General features: G+C 45.9%; 1 protein-coding gene across 1 annotated transcript; it reads right to left on the reverse strand.

Annotated features, from left to right (window-relative positions):
- Positions 1–27: 27 nt before the first annotated feature.
- LOC148151755 (uncharacterized) lies at positions 28–24013 on the reverse strand. Its single transcript, XM_087976507.1, has 4 exons — positions 23873–24013; positions 22752–22881; positions 19421–19595; positions 28–3036 (listed from the first exon to the last, which is right to left on the reverse strand). Exons 1-4 carry the CDS (start codon positions 24005–24007, stop codon positions 2874–2876), a joined length of 603 nt encoding a protein of 200 aa, XP_087832633.1. The 5' UTR covers positions 24008–24013; the 3' UTR covers positions 28–2873.
- Positions 24014–25735: the final 1722 nt, after the last annotated feature.

Below are 25735 nucleotides of genomic sequence, written 5' to 3' on the forward strand. Positions count from 1 at the left end.
AATTGAACAGGAGACTGAGTGTTGTGATGCATCACCCTCTTTATTTCACAGTGAGAATACATTCCCAGCAGTTAGAAAAACACAGACAAACACTGACTCGAAGACAATGGCTTCTTCACTCCACACGAGAAGCCTGTGAATGAACGGCCTGTTAACAGGAATCATATTGGAATAGATCATTTCTTCAATCATACATTCAGTCAGTCTGTATGTGAGTGGGAGCTACCAGTGTGGGGCGAGGAGATCTGAAGCTGAATTTTATTCTATCATTTGACTCTGGATTCTGATTTCACATTGGGATTCTTTCCCCATTATAGGGACCAGTTTGAAGCTGCTTTATTCCCTCCTCCAGGCTCCACGCCACATCCCTCTTCCTCCTCTCACTGACCCCTCCTGGTTCTGACCCTCAATGAAAGCTCCCACTCTCCTGCCCCCTCCCCTCGTGCTGCAGAGTTCAACACGTGAAACCTCTGACCTCAGACACCATAGCACAAAGCTGACTGATTCTCATGTGTCACTAACTTTCAGATGAAGATGGACATCATTCCAAAAGGGTCACAACAATGAGTATTGATGGAATACAAATCCATTCCATGTAGGAATACTCCACAGGGCAGTTCCAGCACCAACCAACCTCAAACAACCAGGCTCTGTAATCCCTCCCACTGTCAATGAGCTCTGACCACATCAACGTGAAGCATTCTGACCCAGCATGACTGAGATTAAACAGAAGTATAATCCATCACCAGGACCATCCTGTCTCAGGCTGTACACAATTCATTCTTTTCAAACAAGATTAGAGAAAAGAACATTTAATCCCTGCTTCCCAGTGAAGGACCCAGCTCCCCATCTACAATTGAATTTAACCCTCTGTACGTGCTGGAAGAAGTCTTTAAACTGATGTCACCAATGACCAAATGAATCTGAAACACTGAGCAATAATTTAGTTTTGAAGAGAAATCCTCACTATAAAGGATATTAAAGGGACAGTCAAGGCAACCAGAGCTGGAACCTGATGTCTGGTTAATGTGTGGCTGGAAGACCACATGGTTCCTCCATATGGGTTTGAGGGTGGGGGCAGAAACTGGGCAGATGGGATAGAATTTGGGGAAATGTAATGGTAGCCAAATGTGGAAAAAATATCCCAATGGAATGTTTAGAATTGGTGAGTGACTGGAAAATGGTAGCATTCAGAATGACCTGGATGTCCTTCTACGACAAGCACAGAGCGTTAATGTACAGGTTCAGCAAGCTACTGGAGAAACAAACAGTATCTTATCCTTTATTACGAAGGGAGTGAAGAGTACAAAAATCTCACTTCAGTTGTAGCAGTGGATGACATCAGTAGTTTCACTCTCCGTACCCAAGAGTGAACTACAGTGAGTGCAATGACATCATTGGACAGATTACCCAATCGAGGGACAGTGTGGGAAAGTGGATTTGAAGGAGAAGATCAGCAATGATCTCATTGAATGGTGGATCTTCTTTTTTATGACCCGGGGGAAAGACAAGACAGTACAGCCCCCAGGACAGCTGAAAACCATTGTGCGGAGGTGAGAGTGGAGGGAAGTGTGGAGGGAGGGTGAATGATAGGTAGGAGGGGGAGGGGCTGCAGTTGGTGAGAGGTTGGGAAGGAGGATGGACAGAGTGGCAGGTGGGTGAGGGGTTTCAATGGAATGTGTGTGAGGGGTTAGCATGGAGGTGGGTGAGGAAGGTAGAGGACCAGGGGAGTGGGAGAGAATGGTACTGGGGTGGAAGGGTATATTGTCAGGTAAGTGAGAGAACCTATGGGGTCTGACAAGAGATTGGTGGAGAGGAGGCATGTTGGTTTTGCTGGGATCAAAATGGAGTGGAATGGGATTAATGGATTTGCTGGGATTGTATGGAGGGTGGGGATATGCCAGGTCCAGATGGTTTCAGGATGGGGTGCGGGGCTACCTTGTCTGGACAGAGTCACTTCCACCTGGGTCACTTTGGGTGGGGTTTCAGGTTAGTGAGGCAGGGGCTGGGTGGGTGTTGGGTGGTGATGGGTGAATGTAGTTGGCTGGAGCAGGGGGTGCCTGTTCATGGGCAGCGTTACGGTTAGTGGGGTTGGGCTGAATGGGGTGTGAAGGCTGGTGAAAGGGAGGGGCTGTTGTTTTGCTGGTAATGGGGTGGGGGGGAGGTGTCCCATTCCAATGGGGCTGCGGTCGGGGCGAAGGGGAGGAGTGGTCAGTGATGAGGGATCTGTAGAATCCTGGGGTTGGTGAGGAGGTGATGGAGTTTTGGGACCAGTTGGGTCATGGGTGTCAGGTGGAGGGGGTTTGTCCAGTCTGACACGGTCATGTCGGGGCTGTTGTCGGGTTGGGGGAATGGGGGAAGTGTGTCGGTGACAACGACTGTCTCCCGATCAGAATTCCGGGGCCAATGCAGAAAAACTTGGATAATTCCATTGATTGGAATCATTGGACTAAACAACCAATGGGAACAGTGACTGTAAATGGGGAACTAAGTACTCCCTTTTGATGTTAATGCAACTGAATAATTTTGAATGAAGAATAAATGCTTGTATTCTTGATTGGAAATACAATAACTGACTGCCAGTAGAGGGCAGTGTTTATAAACAGGACACCGGGATTTCTGAGATAGGACATTGGTGGAATTGATCAAATTCCCAAAGTGGGCACATGTCCATAATATGTCTAAGGAACAGTCACTACATTCTCTGGAAGTGAGGGAGAAGGGTATATCTTTCTATAGGTACGGAGACCAGAGTTATGCACAGTAGTCTAGGTTAATGCAATGTGTAGTTTGGGGAAGACAAAACAGTTTTAGAATTAAGCACATCTCACTGTTCAAAATGTACAAAGGTAACATAACCTTCTAGAAAAAAATCATTTCAATTCCTTTTCTAAAGCTATTTGTGTTAGTCCATTTTTCTTATACCAAAAGAAAAGAAATTTCCCATTAAATATTCTCTTGTCTTTTTCCAATTCTTTCAGGAAATCAAGGATCAGTTCTTCACATTGTTTCCCATCAGTCATGTTGGGAATAGTCCTGCAACGGAATTAAGAATATAGACATTTAATTCTCATTCCTCGTGACAAAACCTGTCTGAATCAGAGTAGGTTACAGGGCAACAGCAACAGGAGTCAGGCTTTCAGCCCATTGGGAACCCTCCATCATTCCGTTCCATCATGGCGACAGGAACAGAATTGAAAAGCAATCAGAATGGACAGTCCCGTGGTCGATAAGGGGATACAGTTTTGGTGAGGAATTCTGAGAGTCGACATAAACTTCACGGCACTGTTCGAAACATTGCATGGCAGAGGGACAGGGAAATCTTGGTGCACCGATCTTTATTGAGAGAGTGAATAGCAAAGCAAACAGGGCCTTGACTTTGTAACGAGATGATTGATTCCTCAATCGAGGAAGTTTTGCTGAACCCCTATGAAATTCTGTTATGACCATTGTGGCCATTGATGATCACATTTTAGGGAATACATGAGTCTCCTTAAGAGGTTGCAGAGAGTCCTCACTAGAATGGTTCCGCAAAGGAGGATGAAGAAACTTGTAAGGAACAGGAGAATTGAATATGAATGTAATCCTTAAAAATCAAAAATGGACTGCAAAAGCTTCCACTGGTGATGATTTGGCTAAAACGGATGTGGGTCCATTCCAGACAGAGTTGGATGGATTTATTTTCAGGAATAGAGAAGTGGTCGAGGAGCTGAATCAATATGTTGTGTCTGTTTTCACTGAAGTGGTGGATCCAGTGACTGTGATGCCATTGAATGTCAGTGGGTGATGTTTACCTTCTCTCTTGTTGGAGATGGTCAGTGCCTGACAGTTATGTGGTGCAAACCAAATTGGTGCAGTTATGGACAGTGAGGAAGGTTGTCAACGGATACAGCAACAAATAGAGATCACTTGGAAAGATGGGCAATGAAATGGCATGTGGAGTTTAATCCAGACGATGATGTACTTTGGAAGGTCAAATGGAAGAATTCCAAATTATACAATAAATGGCAAGGATTGATCTGCAGAGGGATCTTGGGTCAAGTCCATAGCTCCCTGAAAGTGATAATGAAAGCATAACAGCATGTTAGCCTTCATCAGTCTGGGGCTTAAGAATAAATGTTGCAAAGTCGAGCTGCAGATTACAGGAAGGAAGTGAGGGCCTCGGACATGGTGCAAGAGAGATTTATCAAGATAAGGAGAGTTTGGGCACACTCGGATTGTTTTCACTAGAACATCAGAGGCTGAGGGATGAATTGATGGAAGTATATTAAATAATGAGAGGCATGGAGAGGGTGGATAGTCAGAGTCTTTATCCCAGGGTGGAAATCTCAAACACTAGTGGGCACAGGTTTGTGGTGAGAGGAGAATGTGCGAGGGGAGGTTTTATACACAGTGTGGTCAGTGCCTGGAATGTGCTACCCAGGGTGCTGGAAGATGTAGATATGGGAGTAAAGTTTAAGAGACATTTAAGGGAACAGATGGATATAGACCTTGTGCAGGTAGTTAGGAATGGTCAGCACAGATATGTTGGGCTGAAGGGCCTGTTTCTGTGCTGCACTCTTGTATGTTTTATGTTCTCCATTCTAAATGTCACCTACCACCTGTTAGCCCAATCCCAGATATTGTCCAGGTCTTGCTGAATCTCTGGAGACAGAAGCAGAGTCAGTGATTCATGTTCAGTGGGACTCTTCTTCAGAGATTTATTTGGGCTGGTGTTCCTTAACACCTGAAAGGGACAGAAAAGATTTCTCAGGAGGGGTCAATTGAGATGAAGGATGAAATGAAACTGGTAACAGAGACAGCTTTGAGACGGCTTCAGTCAGTCCCATTGAAGAGGGAGGTGGTTAATGAGCATGTGCAGGTATGACTCCAACCAGTGGAAATTCTTCCCAGTTCCCATTGATTCCAGTTTTGCTGGAACTCCTTAATATTACATTTGTTCAGACACAGCCTGGATGACAAGGGCAGCCTCTCCCACCTCAGCCCCGGAAATCAGCTCCTTTGGAAATGTCTCCTCCCACCATCAACACACAAAGTTAACAACGTGTACCATCTACAAGATACACTGCAGTATCTCACTGAACCCTGTCCACCATCGACAAGGCACGGGTCAGGAGTGGAATAGACTACACACCACTTGCCTGTATAGGGAAGGCTGGAAAATCACTCAGATTGTATTTCAACCAATCAGCTTGCTCCTTTGGCATCAACGTCCAAATCTGTGCTCTCTACTCCCTAGAAGGACTAAGGGCAGTGATTACATGAGTTGAAACTTTATTGCTGGAACAGCACAGCAGGTCAGGCAGCATCCAGGGAACAGGAGATTCGACGTTTCGGGCACAGGCCCTTCTTCAGGAATGAGCAGAGAGTGTTCAGCAGGAGAAGATAAAAGGTAGGGAGGAGGGACTTGGAGGAGGGGCGTTGGAAATGTCATAGGTGGAAAGAGGTCAAGGTGAGGGTGATAGGTCGGAGTAGGATGGAGGCGGAGAGGTCAAGAAGAAGACTGCAGGTCAGGAAGGCGGTGCCGGGCTGGAGGGATCCGGCTGAGACAAGGTGGGGGGAGGGGGGATGAAGAAACTGGTGAAGTCCAAGTTCATCCCCTGCGGTTGGAGGGTTCCCAGTCGGAAGATAAGACGCTCCTCCTCCAACCGTCGGGTTGTTGTGGTTTGGCGGTGGATGAGTCCAATGACCTGCATATCCTCGGTGGAGTGGGAGGGGAAGTTGAAATGCTGTGCTACAGGTTGGTTGGGTTGCTTCGTCCGGGTGGCCCAGAGGTGCTCTCTGAATCGCTCCGCAAGTAGGCGGCCTGTCTCCCCAATATAGAGGAGGCCACACTGGCTGCAGCGGATGCAGTAGATGATGTGGGTGGAGGTGCAGGTGAATCTGTGGCGGATATGGAAGTTTCCTTTGGGGCCTTGGAGAGAAGTGAGGGGGGAGGTGTGGGCGCAAGTGTTGCACCTCCTGCGGTTGCAAGGGAAGGTGCCGGGAGTGGAGGTTGGGTCGGTGGGGGGTGTGGATCTGACAAGGGAGTGGCGGAGGGAGTGGTCTCTACGGAAAGCTGATAGGGGAGGGGAGGGAAATATATCCTTGGTGCTGGGGTCTGTTTGGAGGTGGCGGAAATGACGGCGGATGATGCGCTGTACATGGAGATTGGTGGGGTGGTAGGTGAGGACCAGTGGGGTTCTGTCCTGGTGGCGGTTGGAGGGGCGGGGCTCAACGGCGGAGGAGCGGGAAGTGGAGGAGATGCGGGACTCCGCGGGACTCCCTCCGCGACTCCCTTGTCAGATCCACACCCCCCACCGACCCAACCTCCACTCCCGGCACCTTCCCTTGCAACCGCAGGAGGTGCAACACTTGCGCCCACACCTCCCCCCTCACTTCTCTCCAAGGCCCCAAAGGAAACTTCCATATCCGCCACAGATTCACCTGCACCTCCACCCACATCATCTACTGCATCCGCTGCAGCCGGTGTGGCCTCCTCTATATTGGGGAAACAGGCCGCCTACTTGCGGAGCGATTCAGAGAGCACCTCTGGGCCACCCGGACGAACCAACCCAACCACCCTGTAGCACAGCATTTCAACTCCCCCTCCCACTCCACCGAGGATATGCAGGTCATTGGACTCATCCACCGCCAAACCACAACAACCCGACGGTCGGAGGAGGAGCGTCTTATCTTCCGACTGGGAACCCTCCAACCGCAGGGGATGAACTTGGACTTCACCAGTTTCTTCATCCCCCCTCCCCCCACCTTGTCTCAGCCGGATCCCTCCAGCCCGGCACCGCCTTCCTGACCTGCAGTCTTCTTCTTGACCTCTCCGCCTCCATCCTACTCCGACCTATCACCCTCACCTTGACCTCTTTCCACCTATGACATTTCCAACGCCCCTCCTCCAAGTCCCTCCTCCCTACCTTTTATCTTCTCCTGCTGAACACTCTCTGCTCATTCCTGAAGAAGGGCCTGTGCCCGAAACGTCGAATCTCCTGTTCCCTGGATGCTGCCTGACCTGCTGTGCTGTTCCAGCAAGAAAGTTTCAACTTTGATCTCCAGCATCTGCAGACCTCACTTTCTCCAGTGATTACATGAGAACACCACCTCCTGCAAGATCCCCTACAAACCACACACAACCCTGACTTGAAAATATATCACCGTTCCTTCAGTGTCACTGGATCAAATACCTGGAACTCCCTTTCTGACAGCATTGTGGATGCCCAAGGACCCAAAGGATGGCAGCAGTTCGTGAACTCAGCTCACTGTCGCCATCTCCAGGGCAATTGGGGATAGGTCAAACCCAAATCGCATGAACGAGGAAGAAAATAAACCAACATCAGGATTGAGCCATTAGAGAGACCCACACTCCTGCCCTTTCTACTGACCCACCTCACCCACACCACAACCCCATGACAGTGTCCTGTGATCCTCTCCCTGGTATCACACACCTATCAGCCTGGGAGTCAGTGCTGATGCTAGGTCTCTCAGGTACAGTGCCTCAGCAGCCAGGAGCCAGCAGTGCTTGAGGGTCATTGAATGCAGCAAGCTTTCCCTGAGAGAGCTGATGTGGGTCTGTTATCAGCTCTCCAGTCAGTGGGCGAGACACTGATCACCTCCATTCAATTACCAGCCTGTGAGCTACTGACTCCAGTCGCATCTATTATAACTACACCCTTTGGGATAAAGAATCCCTCAGCTGTATCCTTTCTGTTACAAAATCTGATTTACAAAGGGACATTTATTTGAAATCAAACAAAATTCCCACAGGACTCATTGTTTTCTTCCCGGGTTATAGAGAGTTTTCTGGGAACTCAGAGGGTGTTCCTCATGGGACTGACATCTCAAACTCTGACATCACCCTCTGTCCTTATAACGGGTACATTTTCACTTCCTCAGATATCAGACATCTCAAAGAAGTAAGATGTTTGGGGTTCTCCACTGAAGCTAAATAACAATTATGCTGTGTCTGCATTCAGAAAGGGAGATAAAATAATCTCTCGAAAATAACAGAAACCCAAGGGACTGGTGAGAATAGGGAGTTGGAGAAGATTAGTCTTAGTGAACAAATAGTATTGCACAAATTGATCGGATGAAATCTGACACAACTCTGGACCTGACTATCCATATCCCATCATATTGATAGAGTTGGCTAGTGAGATGTGGATGTATTGGGTTTTACTCTGAAATCTTCACAGTTTTATTGATTCTGGAAGACTGCCTGCTGAACTGTGGAAGCTCAGTCACTGAGTCTGATCAGACAGATATTGATACAGTTTGAAATAATATAGAGGGCATGGTTAGTAAGATTGTGGATGGCAGTAAAATTGGTGGTGTAATGGACAGTGAAGAGGTTTATGTAAGATTGCAAAGAGTTATTGATCGATTGGGTCAATAGGCTGAGGAGTGGCGTATCGAGTTTAATCTGGATAAATTATGCTGTTGCATTTTGGTAAAACAAGCAAACGCAGGACTTAGATCATAGAACATAGAACATAGGACATTGCAGCGCAGTACAGGCCCTTCAGCCCTCGATGTTGCATCAGCCTGTGGAACCAATCTGAAACCCATCTAACCCACACTATTCCATTCTCGTCCATATGCCTATCCAATTACCATTAAATACCCTTAAAGTTGGCGAGTCTACTACTGTTGCAGGCAGTGCGTTCCATGCCCCTACTACCCCCTGAGTCAAGAAACAACCTCTGACATCTGTCCTATGTCTGTCTCCCCTCAATTTAAAGCTATGTACCCTCATGCTAGCCATCATCATCTGAGGAAAAAGGCTCTCACTTTCTCTCTGTCGAAACCTCTGATTATCTTGTCCGTCTCAATTAAGTCACCTCTCAATCTTCTTCTCTCATGGAAAACAGCCTCAAGTCCCTCAGTCTTTCCTCGTAAGACCTCCCCTCCATACCAGGCAAAATCCTAGTATATCCCCTCTGAACTCTTTCCAAAGCTTCCACATCCTTCCTATAACGCGGTAACCAGTGCTGTACGCAATACTCCAAATGGGGCCACAACAGCTTTGTACAGCTGCAGTATGATCTCATGGTTCTGAAATTCAAATTGATGAACAGATGAATAGGCAGAGAACAAAGGAATACTGACAGTGGAGAAGCAAAATGGTTTTAGTTTAGAAAGGCATCTCGTGGCAGCACAGTCTGGTGGGCTAAAGGGCATGTTCCTGTGCTGTACTTTTCTTGGTTCACTCCAAACTTGCCTCATTAACTGGGTAATATTCCCCTCTCGTCTGATGCTAGCCCAATTCTCTCTGTAGACAGAAGTACTCTCCACTGTGGAGATATCCTGGGATCCCGAGCACAGGCACCATATTTAAAGGCCATCATGATCTGGACAAGCGCAGTCAGTCCCTGACTGCCCACTTCCATATATTTGGCATGGAATCAGACAGGGAGATATCAGCACCTCACTTCATGGACAGCGACCTTGAGATCCTTGTGGATCGGGCAGAGCAGAGGAGGGACATCCTGTTCTCCTGGCACTGCCAGAGGAAGGCACAACACCTGACCTTGCCAGCCTGGTCAGTGGCAGCCACTGGGTTAGTGTAGAGGAAGGTCAATGACCTTTGCTGCTCCACCAGGTTAAATGCCACCCTCTTCTCACTGATCCTTCACACAGGGTGGTCAGGATCAGAGGTTCTGTATCTCTTCAATCTGAGGTGTGGACCATATGCTGCGCTGTGGATTCAGTCCTCACAAGACTGGAGAGATCATGTCATCAACACCCCTCCAGAATGTGTTCAGGTCGGGAATTCTGAGATGGTTCGGTGATCAGTGACAAATGGCCAAGTCAGAATGATGCATGAGTAGGAGAGAAATTTGGAGGTGAAAGTGAAGTGAATGGGTTCTGTTTATAAAATCATGAGAGGCATAGATATGGAAAATAGCCAAGGTTTTCTCCCCACAGTGGGGAGTCCAAAACTAGAGGGCATAGGTTGAAAGGTGAGAGGGGAAAGATTTAAAAGGGACCTGAGGGGCAACGTTTTCTTAGATGATGGTGTGTGCATGGAATGACCTGCCAGAGGAAGTGGTAGAATTGACTACAATTACAATATTTAAAAACATTTCTATGGGGACATGGATAGGAAAGGTTTAGCGGGACACGCAGGCAGATTGGACTAATTCAGTTTAGGACACCTGGTTGGCGCGGACGAGTTGGACTGAAAGGCCTGTCTCCATGCTGTACAATTCTATTATGATATCACTGCTCATGTGACTCTCAGTAGTAAAGGTCATTGGGATTGTTGGTATCAGGCACAAAATCAATTTGGCGAACAATATCCTTATAAGTTGTACATTAATGCAGTCTTGATGTGCCAGTGACCGAGAGGATGGATTTCACTGGTGGTAACAGCGACACTGTTCCAATGCAGTGCTGAGTCCTGGCTAGCACTGAGCTTCATGAATCTTGTTGCACCTGTCCAGCTGGGTAGGAGACCACATTTCTGACTGGCCATGTAAATAACGGTGAGGTTTGAAGGATTTACCAAAGTGGTGAACTGATCATTAAAGAGTACCTGACCTCTGCATTGGCCCCAAGCATTTCTGAACCTCCTACAAACTGAATCAGGAGTTTGCATATTGAAGAGAAAGGCACAAGATACCTATGAATGTACAGTAAAAGAAATTGGTAAAGTGAGGGAATCAACCCAAGTTCAGAGCTCCTGAAACAAATTGCTTACACTGATTGTTTTTCTTTACCAGTGAATTCAGTGGAACCCTGACTTGTTCTGCTCAAAACACACCTTAATGAATGACCACATGCTATATTTGTGTACTCGTAACCAGCTGCACATTTTAGAATTTACTCTCTCAGAATCTTTATCAGGCAACTACCTTTAGCAAGGAAGCCCATTTACTGGCTGCTGTGCTGGGGAAGGAGTGCAGAGGGGAGGATATCTATCAGGATTGTAACAAGGTCAGCCAGATAGAGTTCAGAGAATAGGAGTTCCTTGATTGGACCAGATTAACATCCTCCAATTAGGGAGCCCTGGCTGACAGACAAGGACAAGAGTATCAGACATTCTCACACTCTGGGATGGTTCTGAGGAAGCTGGATCAGTATCAAAGGACTTTCCATGATTAAATAAAGGGTGACTTGGTGACGGGATACTGGCCTGTATGGAGTTGAGTGGTGACGAGAGCAAAGTGTGCTCCTGAAGAATTTTGCTTACAACAGGTGCCTTTGAGCTGTGGTAAGCATTTCTGGCATCATGCTGTTATTTGGCAAGTTTGATTTGTTCGATCTTGCCAATGACTGGACCCAGTATTGGAGAGAATGTGTCCTTGTTTTATTTTTAAATGGGCATATGACATTGGGACTGAGTTTTGGGAACACCACTTGAGTGAAGGCAATTGCAAAGCCTCACTCAGGACATACACTGAACAGACAGCCACCAGGTCAGATCACATCAAAACCCCAAGACATAGACAAGTCTTGACCAAAGGGTTAAAATTTTCTTTATGATCCGGGCCAGCAAGCAATTGTAGTTGCTTCCGGTATTAGGACTTGTGACAGCAAAAGTATCCCACTCGACCTAAATTGAATAAGGAAAATTATAGGTCAGTATCCAGGCGAGTGCACACCCTGGGAAGTCCACTCACATCTGGTTTAGAACAGTTACATTTTTTAACAACTTCCAAATTCGAAGGAATTAAAATAAACATGTAGTTAAATGGGCACCTGCTTCTAATGGAGGTTGAAACCAGCCTGGCCATTTCAGTGATCACAGATCGCAAAATTGACTCAGAACTTCAACACTTGTTTACTCAAGACCTCGGCTAGATTGAGGACCCACAGCACAGAACATTTACAGATTACCGATCCAACTTTGGTTGTGTCTCTTATAGGAGACATTCCTGAAGAAGGGCTTGTGCCCGAAACGTCGATTCTCCTGTTCCCTGGATGCTGCCTGACCTGCTGCGTTTTTCCAGCAACACATTTTCAGCTCTGTGTCTCTTATAAGCTGGTTCAGGTACCGCTGATAGTGCTAAAAGGCTTGGGCCCAAGCTTGATGGGGCAAACCTTTTTGATTAGAAAATGGCTGCCTGAGTGAAGTTCTAATTAAATACCTAGAAGTTTTTCAGGAAGGTCTAGGGATTATCAAGGGATAGTTGGCCAGGAAGCAATTCCACGATCTTGGAAAGCTCGCCCACAGCCAACTGCCTTACGGGCAAAAGTCGAGGCAGAAATCAGGAGGCTGGAATGTGATGGAATCATCAGAGCGGTCCAGTTTGGGACATTGGCAGCACCAATCGGACTGATTGTGAAACTAGATTGTGAAACTAGATGGGTTGGTTCACCTTTGTGGGGATTTTAAACAAATGGTCAACCACTTCTTGCGGCTGGATAAATACCCAATCCCTCACCCAGGTGGTTTATATGCAAAGCTGGCAGGAGCCAGTCCTTCACAAAGCTGGACATGAGCCACCTATACTTGCAATTGGAGTTAGATGAGCATTCCCAGAAGTATACTACAGTCAATACCCATTTGGGATTGTACCAGTATATGGGACAGCCATTTGGGTATTGTCAGCCTGTGTAACTTTTCAGCGGATGATGGAGAACATTTTCCACCATGGCACGCTAATAGCAGGGAAGACCAATACAGAACTCTTGGAGAACTTTAACATATTCTTTCGACATTTCTCCCAGGTGGGTATACAGCTTAGAGTGGAGAGAAATGTGTGTTCAGGCACCCCCAAGTGACCTACTTGGGACACAGCATTGACAAGACCAGGTGAAACCCATTGGAATGAGGGCGATCAAAGGTGCCCCGGCTCCCATGTCTGTATGGGAGCTTAGGTCCTTGCTTGGGCTGGTGAATTATTACGGAATGCTCGTGTATAACCGAGCCTCCTTCCCAGCACTTTGCATCAATTCTTAGAAAAGGGTTAGCTTGGAAATGAGCATGTAGCCAAGGCACAGTTTTCAGGGAAGTGAAGAAACAGCTATCATCCCAAGTGAGATCTGCTATTAACATGTGATGCCTCCCCATATAGCAATCAGGCTCCCATTGGCTGGTAGGTGGCACAATGGAGAGCAACGCCCAATAGCGTACACATCCAGGACACTGGCTAATGTAAGGCGTAAACATGCCCAGATTGAGAAGGGAGGTTTGATGGTCATACTTTGGAGTCAGGAAGTTCCACCAATACCTTTCTGGATGTAAATGTGTAATAAGAATAGACCCCCAAACCCTTTCTGGTCTCCTTAAAGAGGACAAGGCAGTGCCGGCCCTAGCTTCAGGCTGACTCCCATGTTGGGCTATGATACTAAGTGTGTATAATTACAAGTTGGAACACCATCAGGAAGGCCAAGTAACAAATGCAGATGCATTGAGCCACCTCCTAATGGCAGATACACCACTGGTGGTAGTACCACAGGAAGAGTCCGTCGTGGTTTGAAATGTTATGGACACACTTCACAGCTGATCATATCAGACTTTAGATGCAGAAAAATCTGGTCCTGGCAGAACTAAAACAGCTGGTGGTGATGGGTGAAACCAAAGGACCATCACAACCAGATCTGAAACCTTTTTGGACCTGGAGGGACCAGATCACAGTAGACAATGGCGATTTGTTATGGGGAGCAAAGGTCACCACCAGATACTGGCTGAACTCCATCAGGGTCATCCAGGGGTTTTCAAAATGAAGATTTTGGCAAGAACTTACATCGGTTGGCCGGGATTAGATGCAGACATAACCACATTTGTGGGGCAGTGCCCAGAGTGCCAAAAAGGGCAACAATTACAACCAGCAGCTCCCCACATTCTTGGGAATGGCCGGTAAATCCTGGACTCAGTTACACATTGATTCTGCAGGCTCCTTTCACAGGCTCAATGTTCTTACTCATTGTAGGCGCCTACAAAAAGTGGATGGATGTGCATAGAGTACATTCATCAAACATGGGGACGACAATAGAAAAGCTGCATCTTTTGCACTACACGCCCTCCCAGTACTGTTGGTCACAGATAAAGGGCCATCAGTTACCAGCAGAGAATTGGAGAATTGCTTAAAGTCAAATGGCATTTTACATAATGACAGCTCCACACCATCCACCATCCAATAGTGTGGCAGAAAGAACAGTACAAGCTTTGAAGACATGCTTAACGAACAGCCAATGGCTTCATTAGATATCAAACTGTATTGGCTCCTATTTGAGTACAGGACCACCCCGCTTACAACTCTAGGGATATATCCAACAGAGTTGCTAATGGGGAGAAGATGCCACACCAGGTTAAACCTGATCTTCCCAGACCTGCTTGGGGTGGGGTGGGGTTGGGGGGTTGGTGGGGGTGGGGGTATGTCAGTGGCATTGAGAATGTCACTGCCGGACACAAGACTCTGGTGAACGAAAGACACTTTACTTCAGGGGACAATGTTTAGTGTAGGAACCACAGGATGAGCCCTGAATGGGTAAGAGGCATGGTCAGTGCAAGGTCAGGTCCAGTGATGTATAATGTTCATGTTGGTCCGACATTCCTGAACAAGCACATGGTCCACATGAAAGCTGCAAACGCGCAAACAGTGCGGAATCCAAACTGACCCGAGAAGCCAGACACATCAGAAGAGCTGACAGAAGCCGTGGGTTCTCCCTGTCCATCAAGCGATGAAGAGACCTCGGAATCTGAGATGGACATGGCGGGTGTCACCACCTTGATGCCATTGTCACCTGAAGATCCGAATGAACGTCTTCAGAGATGCTCCAGAGGTAAGAGGCAAGTTACTGCCAATCACAAGCTGCCTCTCTCAGGGGCAGTGTTAAAGGAACCTGACCCGATGCTCAAACACCCCAGGAGCAGCTACAAAAGAAAAAGGCCAGGCCTCTGTTCTCGGATTCAGAGAGGGCAGGATGCAGTGATTGTAATGAGGTCAGCCAGGTAGACTTCATATGAGTTATGCAATATACGTGCGGCATGGTGGCTCAGTGGTTAGCACTGCAGCCTCACAGCACCAGGGATCTGGGTTCGATTCCAGCCTCGGGTGACTGTCTGTATGAGTTTGCACATTCTCCCCGTGTCTGCGTGGGTTTCCCCCCACAATCCAAAGATATGCAGGTCAGGTGAATTGACCATGCTAAATTACACCATAGTGTTAGGTGCTTTAGTCAGAGGGAAATGGGTCTGGGTGGGTTACTCTTCGGAGGGGCAGTGTGGACTGGTTGGGCCGAAGGGCCTGTTTTCACTCTGTAGGGAATCTAATCAATTAAAAGTAGGGTCTTTTGTGATGTTGTACAACAGGGTCACACAACGGTTCAGATACATAATTCAGATACATAATGGCATCAAATGTAGACAGAGTGGTTAAGAAGGCGTTGAGCACACTTGCCTTCATTGCTCAGATGTTTGAGTATCAGAGTTGGGACACTGTGTTGAGGTTGTACAGGAGATTGGTGAGGCCTCTTCTGGAGTAATGTGTCCAGTTCTGGTCACTCTGTTATAGGCTGGGCATTATTAAAGCTGGAGAGAAGTTTCAGAAGAGATTACCGAGGATGTTTCCGGGAATGAAGGATTTGAGCGAAAAGGAGAGGTTGGATAGGCTGGGATGTCTTTCACTGGAGCAGAGGAGGTTGAAGGGTGACCTTACAGAGGTTTATAAAATCGTGAGGGATATAAATATGGTGAATGGCAGGTGTCTCTTCCCTCAATTGGGGAATTAAGACAAGGGGGAATATGTTGAAGGCAAAAGGAGAAAGATTTAAAAAAGACATGAGGTGCAACTTTTCCACACAGACTGATTTGTGTGTGGAATGAACATCCAAAGAAAGTGGTGAGTATGGGTACAGGTACAATGTTTAAGGGACATTTGGATAAGAACATGAATAAGAAATGTTTGGAGGGATATGGGCCAAGCCCAAGCAGGTGGAACGAGTTTAGTGTGGGATTATGGTCAGCATGGACTGGTTGGACCGAACAGTCTGTTCCCGTGCTGTGTGACTCTATGACTTGACCATAACAGCATCAATAGGAATGGGAATATTGTGGGAATATTTCATTAAAGTGGATGAGCTGCCATTACCGAGAAGGGTGAAGCTGACTAAAGGGACTGCTTCAAAGACCCTTTGTTCAAATGAAGTGAAAGTGTTCTGTGAAAAATGTGAACCATGCTGCAGATGAGAATTTCAGAATCCAGGAGCCAGCTCTGTGTGAACTGGAGTAATGTGAATGTGGAGGACTGCCTGTGTTCTCAGGAGGTGGAGCTGCAGATTGTGAGATATGAACCACTCCACAACACCATTCATATTGACCAATGTCCCAGTGTAACTGGATGGACCTGTTAATCTCAGTCTTACCCTGACAAGAATGATTTGGAGATGCCGGTGTTGGACTGGGGTGTACAAAGTTACAAATCACACAACACCAGGGTATAGTCCCACTGGTTTAATTGGAAGCACTAGCTTTCGGAGCACCGCTCCTTCATCAGGTGGTTGTGGAGTACTCAATTGTCAGACACAGAATTTACAGCAAAAGTTAACAGTGTGATGTAACTGAAATTATATATGGAAAAATACCGTGATTGTTTGTTAAGTCTCTCATCTGTTAGAATGACCATGATAGTTTCACTTCTTTCATATGTAAATCACAATTTTTTTTTAAATAGTTACATTCTCAGGTTAAAAGTAACAATTGGTGTCAGCCCAGATAAGATGTTGAGATATTGTGGTCCCTGTCTGTGTCGTCATGTGATTCTATCTTAAAAAGTGAGCTAACAGAGTCTTACATGGATTCATGCAGTTTTTGAGCAAAGTACAATGTAACTCTGCAAGTACAAATTCACCCCCAAACGTGTATGTGTGCATGTGTGTGTGTGTGTCTGTGTGTATACAAAGTGGTCTAAGTCTGTGAGAAAGTGCATGTGTGAGTGTGGGAGTGTGTGTGTGTCTGTGTGTGTCTTCACCTGATGAAGGAGCGGTGCTCCGAAAGCTAGTGCTTCCAATTAAACCTGTTGGACTATAAACTGGTGTTGTGTGATTTGTAACGTTGTACACCCCACACTGGAATGATGGTGACATAAAGTCATAGAGTTGTAGAGATACACAGCATGGAAACAGACCCTTCGGTCCAACCCATCCGTTCCGACCAGATATCCCAACCCAATCTTGTCCCACCTGCCAGCACCCGGCCCATATCCCTCCAAACCCTTCCTATTCATATACCCATCCAAATACCTCTTAAATGTTGCAATTGTACCAGCCTCTACCACTTCCTCTGCCAGATCATTCCAAATATATACCACCCTCTGTGCCAAAAAGGTGCCCCTCTGGTCTCTTTTACATCATTCCCCTCTCACCCTAAACCTATGCTCTCTAGTTCAGGACTCCCCGACCCCAGGGAAAAGACTTTGTCTATTTATCCTATCCATGCCCCTCATGATTTTGTAAACCTCTATAAGGTCACCTCTCTGCCTCCGACGATTCAGGGAAAACAGCCCCAGCCTGTTCAGCCTCTCCCTTTCGCTCAAATCCTCCAACCCTGGCAACATCCTTGTAAATCTTTTCTGAATCATTTCAAGTTTCACAACATCTTTCCGATAGGAAGGAGACCAGAATTGCATGCAATATTCCAACAGTGGCCTAACCAATGTCCTGTACAGCCGCAATATGACCTCCCAACTCCTCTACTCAATACTCTGACCAATAAAGGAAAGCATACCAAACGCCTTCTTCACTATCCTATCTACCTGCGACTCTTCTTTCAAGGTCTCTTTGTTCAGCAACACTCCCCAGGACCGTACCATTAAGTGGATAAGTCCTGCTAAGATTTGCTTTCCCAAAATGCAGCACCCTTGTGGGCGGCACGGTGGCACTGTGGTTAGCACTGCTGCCTCACAGCGCCAGAGACCCGGGTTCATTTCCCGCCTCAGGCGACTGACTGTGTGGAGTTTGCACGTTCTCCCCGTGTCTGCGTGGGTTTCCTCCGGGTGCTCCGGTTTCCTCCCACAGTCCAAAGATGTGCAGGTCAGGTGAATTGGCTATGCTAAATTGCCCGTAGTGTTAGGTAAGGGGTAAATGTATGGGTGGGTTGCGCTTCAGCGGGTCGGTGTGGACTTGTTGGGCCGAAGGGCCTGTTTCCACACTGTAATGTAATCTAATGTAATCTCACATTTATCTGAATTAAACTCCATGTGCTACTTCTCAGCCCATTGGCCCATCTGCTGCAGATCCTGTTGTAATCTGAGGTAACCCTCTTCGCTGTCCACTACACCTCCAATTTTGGAGTCATCTGCAAACTTACTAATGTACCTCTTATGCTCGCATCCAAATCCTTTATATAAATGACAAAAAGTAGAGGACCCAGCACTGATCCTTGTAGCACTCCACTGGTCAGAGGCCTCCATCTGAAAAACAACCCTCCGCCACTACTCTCTGTCTTCTACCTTTGAGCCAGTTCTGTATCCAAATGGCTAGTTCTCCCTGTATTCCGTGAGATCGAACCTTGCTAATTAGTCTCCCATGGGGAACCTTGTCGACTGCCTTACTGAAGTCCATAAAGATCACATCTACTGTTCTGCCCTCATCAACCTCTTTGTTACTTCCTCAAAAACTCAATCAGGTTTGTGAGACATGATTTCCAATACAAGAAGCCATGTTGACTATCCCTAATCAGTCTTTGCCTTTCCAAATACATGTACATCCTGTCCCTCAGGATTCCCTCCAACAACTTTCCACCACCGACGGCCGGCTCGCTGGTCTATAGTTCCCTGGCTTGTCCTTACTGCCCTTCTTAAACAGTGGCACCACGTTTGCCAACCTCCAGTCTTCTGGCACCTCACCTGTGTCTGTTGATGATACAAATATCTCAGCAAGAGGCCCAACAATCACTTCTCTCGCTTCTCACAGAGTTCTAGGGTACACCTGATCAGGTCCTGGGGATTTATGCACCTTTACCCGTTTCAAGACATCCAGCACTTCCTCCTCTGCAATATAGACAGTTTGCAAGATGTCACCATCTATTTCCCTACAATCCATACCTTCCATAACCTTTTCCACTGTAAATACTGATGCAAAATACTCATTTAGTTTCTCCCCCTTTTTCAGCAGCTCCACACAAAGGCTGCCTTGCTGATCTTTGAGGGGCCATATTCTCTCCCTCGTTGCCCTTTTGTCCTGTATGTATTTGCAAAAACTCTTTGGATTCTCCTTAATTCCATTTGCCAAAGCTTTCTCATGTCTCCTTTTTTCCCTCCTAATTTCCCTCTTAAGTACACTCCTACTTCCTTTATACTCTTCTAAGGATTCACTTGATCTATCCTGTCTATACCTAACATATGCTTCCTTCTTTTTCTTAACCAAACACTCAGTTTCTTTAGTCATCCAGCATTCCCTATACCAACCAGTCTTCCCTTTCACCCGAACAGGAATATACATAAAGAAACATTAATCACAATATTGGAACATCAAAACTCACCTCACAAAGAACTGACCCGAAAATAACGATCTTTGTTTAATTGTTTGATCTGTAGGTGTGGGCGGACTGTTAACTTCAGGAACGATGGCCACACCTACATTGAATCTCTGTGGAAATGTTCCATTTACCAAGCGTCCCACAAGAAACCAAGGTGCAGTGATAGGAACTATTGTTTCTGTAGATAGAGAAAAACCCTGTTATAACATTTTACTCGGTGATCATCTGTGGTGCCACTGACAGTGAGTCAGAGGTTACAGGTGAGGGGTCAGGGTGACATTGCTGAAGTGGGGCAGACACTGATGTGACAGATTGAATAATAGCCTCACAGAGTGACACAGCGCTGGGGGAGGGGACTCCTGTGCTGGCTGTTTGGTTGACGTAACCAGCTCATTACACTGACCTGCTCTCTTTCCAAACATCCACATCTTTTCTCTCATTATTTAGAGGTTCATCTTTGAATGCTGTGATTGAAGTGACTTCTTGCACTATTCCAGGCAGTGAATTCCACATCATACGTGGACACAAACATACAAACGGAGAGCAGGAGAAGTTATTCAACCCCTCACACCTGAACCACTGATCCCACAGGATTTCCTTCTCTTTTGCAAATTTGACAATTTTTAATTAGGTTTCTTCCTTGCGATTCTAATTGTTAATTGAGAAGCTTCAGGCACAATCTCCTAAATATTGAGCACTGTGTCTTTGACTGTGTTGTACTCTGCAGTTCTACTCCGCTTGTCCCTCTGACCATCTGACAAACACAGTCAGAGCTGTACCTGCCAAAACACACTGTCCTGTTCAGGTCCAGACCTCTCGAAGCCACATCCTCTGTTCAACAACCTTTTCAGATGAGGCACAAGACCTTTTGACTCCATTGTCAGTAAATGTAAGGATTCTGTGTAGATTCTTGGTTTAAGGAAATCTCTGATTGGAACCAGAATCATCCTCCAAGCTCCTCCCTCCTTTCTTCATTTTCCCACTGAAGCTTTTCTTTCGCTCCTCCAGTTCTCAGAGTTCCTGGCTCTTTAGAATTCAAGTTATCTTTCTTTCAGATTGCTTGGTTTCACCTTGCCTCCATTTAATTTTTCTTATCTTTTCCTCCCATTCTATTTCAACTTTCTCTGAACTCTCTTTCCCTTATTTCTGTTCTTCTCCAAACTGAAGGCCTGTCATTTCTATCTCTAGCTGTGTTACTTTCACCTGTGACATCATACTTTCATTTTCCTTTCTTCAACTGGGGAGACGTCATGGTCTCATGGTATTATTGCTCATGTATTAATCCAGAGAGCTCGGTAATGTCCTGGGGACGCTGGTTCAGATCCAGTCAGGGTAGAATTTGAGTTCAAAGGTGAACAAAAATCTGGCATTAAGTATCCACTGCTAGCCATGTAACCATTATTGGGGATAAACACCATTCTGGTTCAGTAACACCCCTTTGGAGACAGAAACTGCTGCCCTTGCCTGGACTGGTCTATATGTGACACCAAACGTGCAGAAAATTGGTTGACTTTTAACAGCCGTCTAGACAGGGAGGGATAGGTAATAAAGGCTGGTGTAGCCAGCAATGCCAACACCCCAGGAATGAATGAAACACATTCTCATTGTTGGATCATTACTTGAACAATCTCATCTGCATGAGATCCTACTTTGCATTGTACCTTCCATTTATCTGATAATTCTCCAGTTTTAATTTTGATCAAATAACCCACTGTTATTACTTTAACTCCCACAAAGCTGTCAGCAACATTAAAATGTGCAACAAACATCACCACAATGCTGCTGTTTTAGGTCCCGAACCACCGCCAAGTTGTGACTTTAAAAAAAAAGACATAGATCTTTCTTAAATGCAGTAATTTAAAAAATTCCGCCACAAATCAAAATATGATGATCCCAGCTGATGGTATTACAGCCCAAATCAGATCCCAGATGGGCCTGTGGCTGGATCGATCATATTGTGAATTGTTCTTAGTTCAGAGAGAGACCAGTCACAAAAACCACAAGCACTCAAACGTGCAGATTGCTTTGAACAGTGAAGCAGGCAATGTTTATAAGGAGTGAAAATAAAACAGATTGAAGTGAATTATTTTCATAGAGCGTACATTTAAAGATTTCAAAACACACCCCAAAAGTATTTCTATTCCAAAAACACCTTTGACATTCTCTATCATCCCCTACAGAGCTTCAGCAAACTTTAGTTTCTCTTTCTGTCTTGAGCAACTGTTTGACACATCTGCCATCAGTGAAGAACACTGCAGAAAATCCCCAAATAGAAGCTAAATCATAAGACCATAAACCAATCCCATGTTTTCCCAAATGACAGGGGTTTTGGCCCACCAACAAAATTCATCCTTGATCTTCTAAGTGAGAGCACAATACACATCTGTTTCCCCTGTTCACACATAAAAGTTTCCCAATGTGACCAAAAACCCATTTGAGCAGAAATTGAATTTGATGCTGAAAGGGGAGAATGTGCTGAGCTATGAGGAGAAGGTGGAGAAGTGGCATTTTGTGAGTGGTCCTTCAGAGAGCTGGCACAGGCGTGATGGGCTGAATGGCCTCTTACAATGTAGTAAACAGGTTTTCCCTCTGCTCGATTTCCCCAGCGTGAAATAGATCACATTGTGAGAGGCAGAACAAAGAAATTATGTTTTAAACTTTGGTTCACAACAGCTGTTTCAAGAAAGAATTAGACCTTCCCTAAATGGCGAAATAATCGATTTGCAGTGTTTACAATGCTGAGATTACGTTTGTCATCTTTAGAAGGAGAGCCCAGAGACCACAAGGAGACTGTTCACAAGACAAATACCGTACCAACAGGACAGCAGTATAGTTTTGGACAATGTCCAAGCCATCAGAGCTGGAAAGAGGACTTCAGCTGTTTTAATTGTCTTAAAACGTTCAATGTTTAAAGAGAAGTCAGTGAGTGAGGCTGTTTGTGGGTCTTTGGGAGAGATGGAGGGGATAGCAGATGGTGAATGTGCAGTGTATCTGCTTCCAAAAGGACTCCAACAGTGGGCTTCATGCCTGGCAGGGAGCCTTTATTTGTGTGAGGACAATTCAGCGATCATGGCTGAAGTCAGACAGTGAGATTGAAATCCCACTCCCACCACAAGAGGGAAACCTTCCCAGATTCTGGGACCATAAAGCCAAGTATCAAAAGAGGGTGACACTTTGACAAAATAGCAGCATGTGACCAAGGGATCCCCAGGGATTGACAATTGTGGAATGTTTTGTCAATGTGTTTGTCGATGTAGAAAGTATTAAGCAAGAAATGTGAAAGAGTGAACAGTCACTATATTCTGTTGTTACTTTGATGGGATATCTGATATACCTTCAGTATTGCCAAAACGCGAATAATTGAACAGTTTGTCCAGACCGAGCTCCACTACTTGCTCCAAATCTGTTCCATGAACCTCTGTCTCAACCCATTGTGCGTTTACGTATGTCACCTCATCATAATTCTGAAATGAGAGTAAAAAATGTCACTGTATGGTATAAACTGAACTCCCACCAAAGTGCATCAATGCTGAGAGAACTGTCCCAAGTGTCCAGGTGTGGAAGAGCCTTCATGTTCTGGAGGGACTGAGTCTGAAACAGAGTTTGGAGTTTTTAATGGGATTCCTGACAGCAGCACCTCCTGATTCATTCCCTTTCTCTCTCACTATTTCATCTTTCGTGTTATCCTGTATGACTCACATGCTCTGTCCCTTTGGGTTATCAATAGCAACATGGAGATAATGTTTTTGAAATTCTTCTACATTGAGCCAATGTTAATGCCCACATGTCCCGGTGTTGTGCATCTCTCTGTCTGTTTTAACACATTATTTAAACAGAGAAATTCTTTGAGGTATGAGGAATGATCACCAAATGGGATTTATCGCAAGGATATTAATCCAGGACCAAGGTCATGTTCTGGGGACCTGGACTAAACCCCACCAGGGCAGATGATAGAATTTGAATTCATTGAAACAAATATGTGGAATTAAGGGGCAATCCAGGGTTGGGGTTGAGGAGATTCCACTCACAACCAGACTTGGCCTCTTCCACAGTGAACACAGAGACCTTCAGCCTATGATCAGCTGCCTTTCAGAAACAGGGTTAGATTGAGTGAAGACAGGAGCAGTAGGAGAGCTCCCTGACTCTACAGTCCTTGTGTTGTCCCCCACCATCCCCCTCTCTGTGAGCACACTGACCCCTCCCTTCACCTGCTGCTGGAGATGGAAGCCCTGATATTCTTCTTACTGCACAAGCTGGCAGTGGGAGCCAGGCAGGCGATGGCAGCTCATGTAGAAAGTGTTAATGAGGCCCGAGGAGTAATTTCAGTCCAGCCTCATGGTTCAGGGTTGGGATGTACATTGTTGGTGCACTGCAGGTTAGGGACTAAAAACAACATGGAATAATTTCCACTGGTACAAACACAACAGAATAGAGGAAACTCTCAGCTGTACTGACCGTGTCCTGGGTGACTTGATTTGGCCCGACACAGTCAATAACCTCACAGAGGTCGATCACCTCCTGCTCTGGGTCCCGTGCAGCAATTTGATGTCCAAAGAGGACAGACACAGTTAAGAAGATTCTCAGCATCATGGTGTTCTCTCAGATCACTGGTGAACGCACTGACTGACTCTCAGCACCTTCAGGTGGATCTGCAGTTTGCACACAGACTTACACTCGTTATATACTCTTTGATGAAGATGGTTTTGAATACAGCTTATCCTTAGGTAGGAACGTCATAGTGGAGGAACATTCCAGCTGATTTTTTATGGAAATTTCTCTTCGCTCTGACTTTACAATGGATTCACAAATAATTAACTCTCTGTGTGCTGGCTGCTGGGAACACTGAACACTTGGGAAAGCTGTATCTGTAATTGCTACCAGCTCACATACTCAGGGTTGTCACTCTTCCCGGTTTGGGAATGCACTTCCCCTAGCACTGTTTATCACTGCATTAGTGTTCAGATGGCATTGACTCTGGCGGGGTCACTCTTTCACTGACATTGTCCCTCACTGAATCAGCATTTTCCTGGCACTGGCTCTCATTGGATCACCATTTCCTTGACACTGACTCGTGCTGGACTACCATTTCCCTGGCATGGAATCTCACTGGATCACTGTTGTCCTGGCACTGACTGTGATTGGATCAATGCTTCCCAGGCACTGACCGTCACTGGGTCACCACTGCCTTGGCACTTACTCTCCACTGTTTCCTGATTCTAGCAATTGGCCTAATTATGATCTAAATTCATATGTTTGTAAAACATTGTTTACAAGTAATCAAGGGCTACAAGGAAAAGGCAGGAGGATGGTGTTGAGAAACTTATCAGCCATGATGGAATAGCAGAGTGGACTCAATGGGCTGAATGGCCAAATTCTGCTCCAATGCATTATGGGCTTACAATTTAATTCCTTGGAAGAAGAGGTAAAATGTGTTGTGTCTGCACTGGCTGATGGCCCGAAAGATAGTCGGAAAAGCAAATGAGGTGGAAGTCATAGCCACGTGAATGCAGCTGTAAAATGCAGTGATGGAGAAACAGAATTTGCTCAATTTCTTCCAATATCTCACTTTTCAAATATCAATAAAACCAGCTGCTTTCATCAACTTGAGGATATGCAGTAAAGCCCTCTGTGTTCCTGAACAGCTCCCGAGGTGATCAGAACACTGCTCACAGACTAGATCACTGAACTGCTTCTTAAACGTCATGTAATTTCACCATTGAGTGCTTAAAATAGCACTGATTATCAATGCATTTATCAATTTATTTCAGAAGAGGTTGAGTAGGATGTTCCCAGGAACGGAGGATTCGGGTTATAATGAAATGCTAGACAAGCTGAGAATGTTTTCACTGGGGTGTCGGAGGGTGAGCGATGACCTTATAGAAGTTTATAAAATCATGAGGGGGAGAGACAAGGTGAATGGCAGGTGCCTGTTCCTTCGGGTGGGTGATTTCAAGACAAGAGGGTATATGTTTAGGATGAGAGGAGAAAGATTTAATAACGACATGAGATGCAAGTTTTTTACACAGAGTGGTTCATGTGTGGAATGAACTTCCAAAGGAAGTGGCGGATGCAGCTACAGTTACAACATTTAAAAGACTTTGCGATAACCACATGAATAAGAATTGTTTGGAGGGATATGGGCCAATCGCAGGCAGGTTGGATGAGTTTAGTTTGGGATGATGGTCAGCATGAACTGGTTTAACCAAAGGGTCTGTTTCCGTGCTGCATGACTTGGTGACTCTCATCCCAGTTTCAGAAACAACTCTCCAGGTTTGGTGGTGTGAAACAGTTTTCTTCAAGATCAGACACCCAAGAGAT

Source organism: Chiloscyllium plagiosum, unplaced genomic scaffold (assembly GCF_037043375.1).
Source record: "Chiloscyllium plagiosum isolate Xiang-an unplaced genomic scaffold, Cpla_swu_hap1 HiC_scaffold_3, whole genome shotgun sequence".
NCBI classification, from domain to species: Eukaryota; Metazoa; Chordata; class Chondrichthyes; order Orectolobiformes; family Hemiscylliidae; genus Chiloscyllium; species Chiloscyllium plagiosum.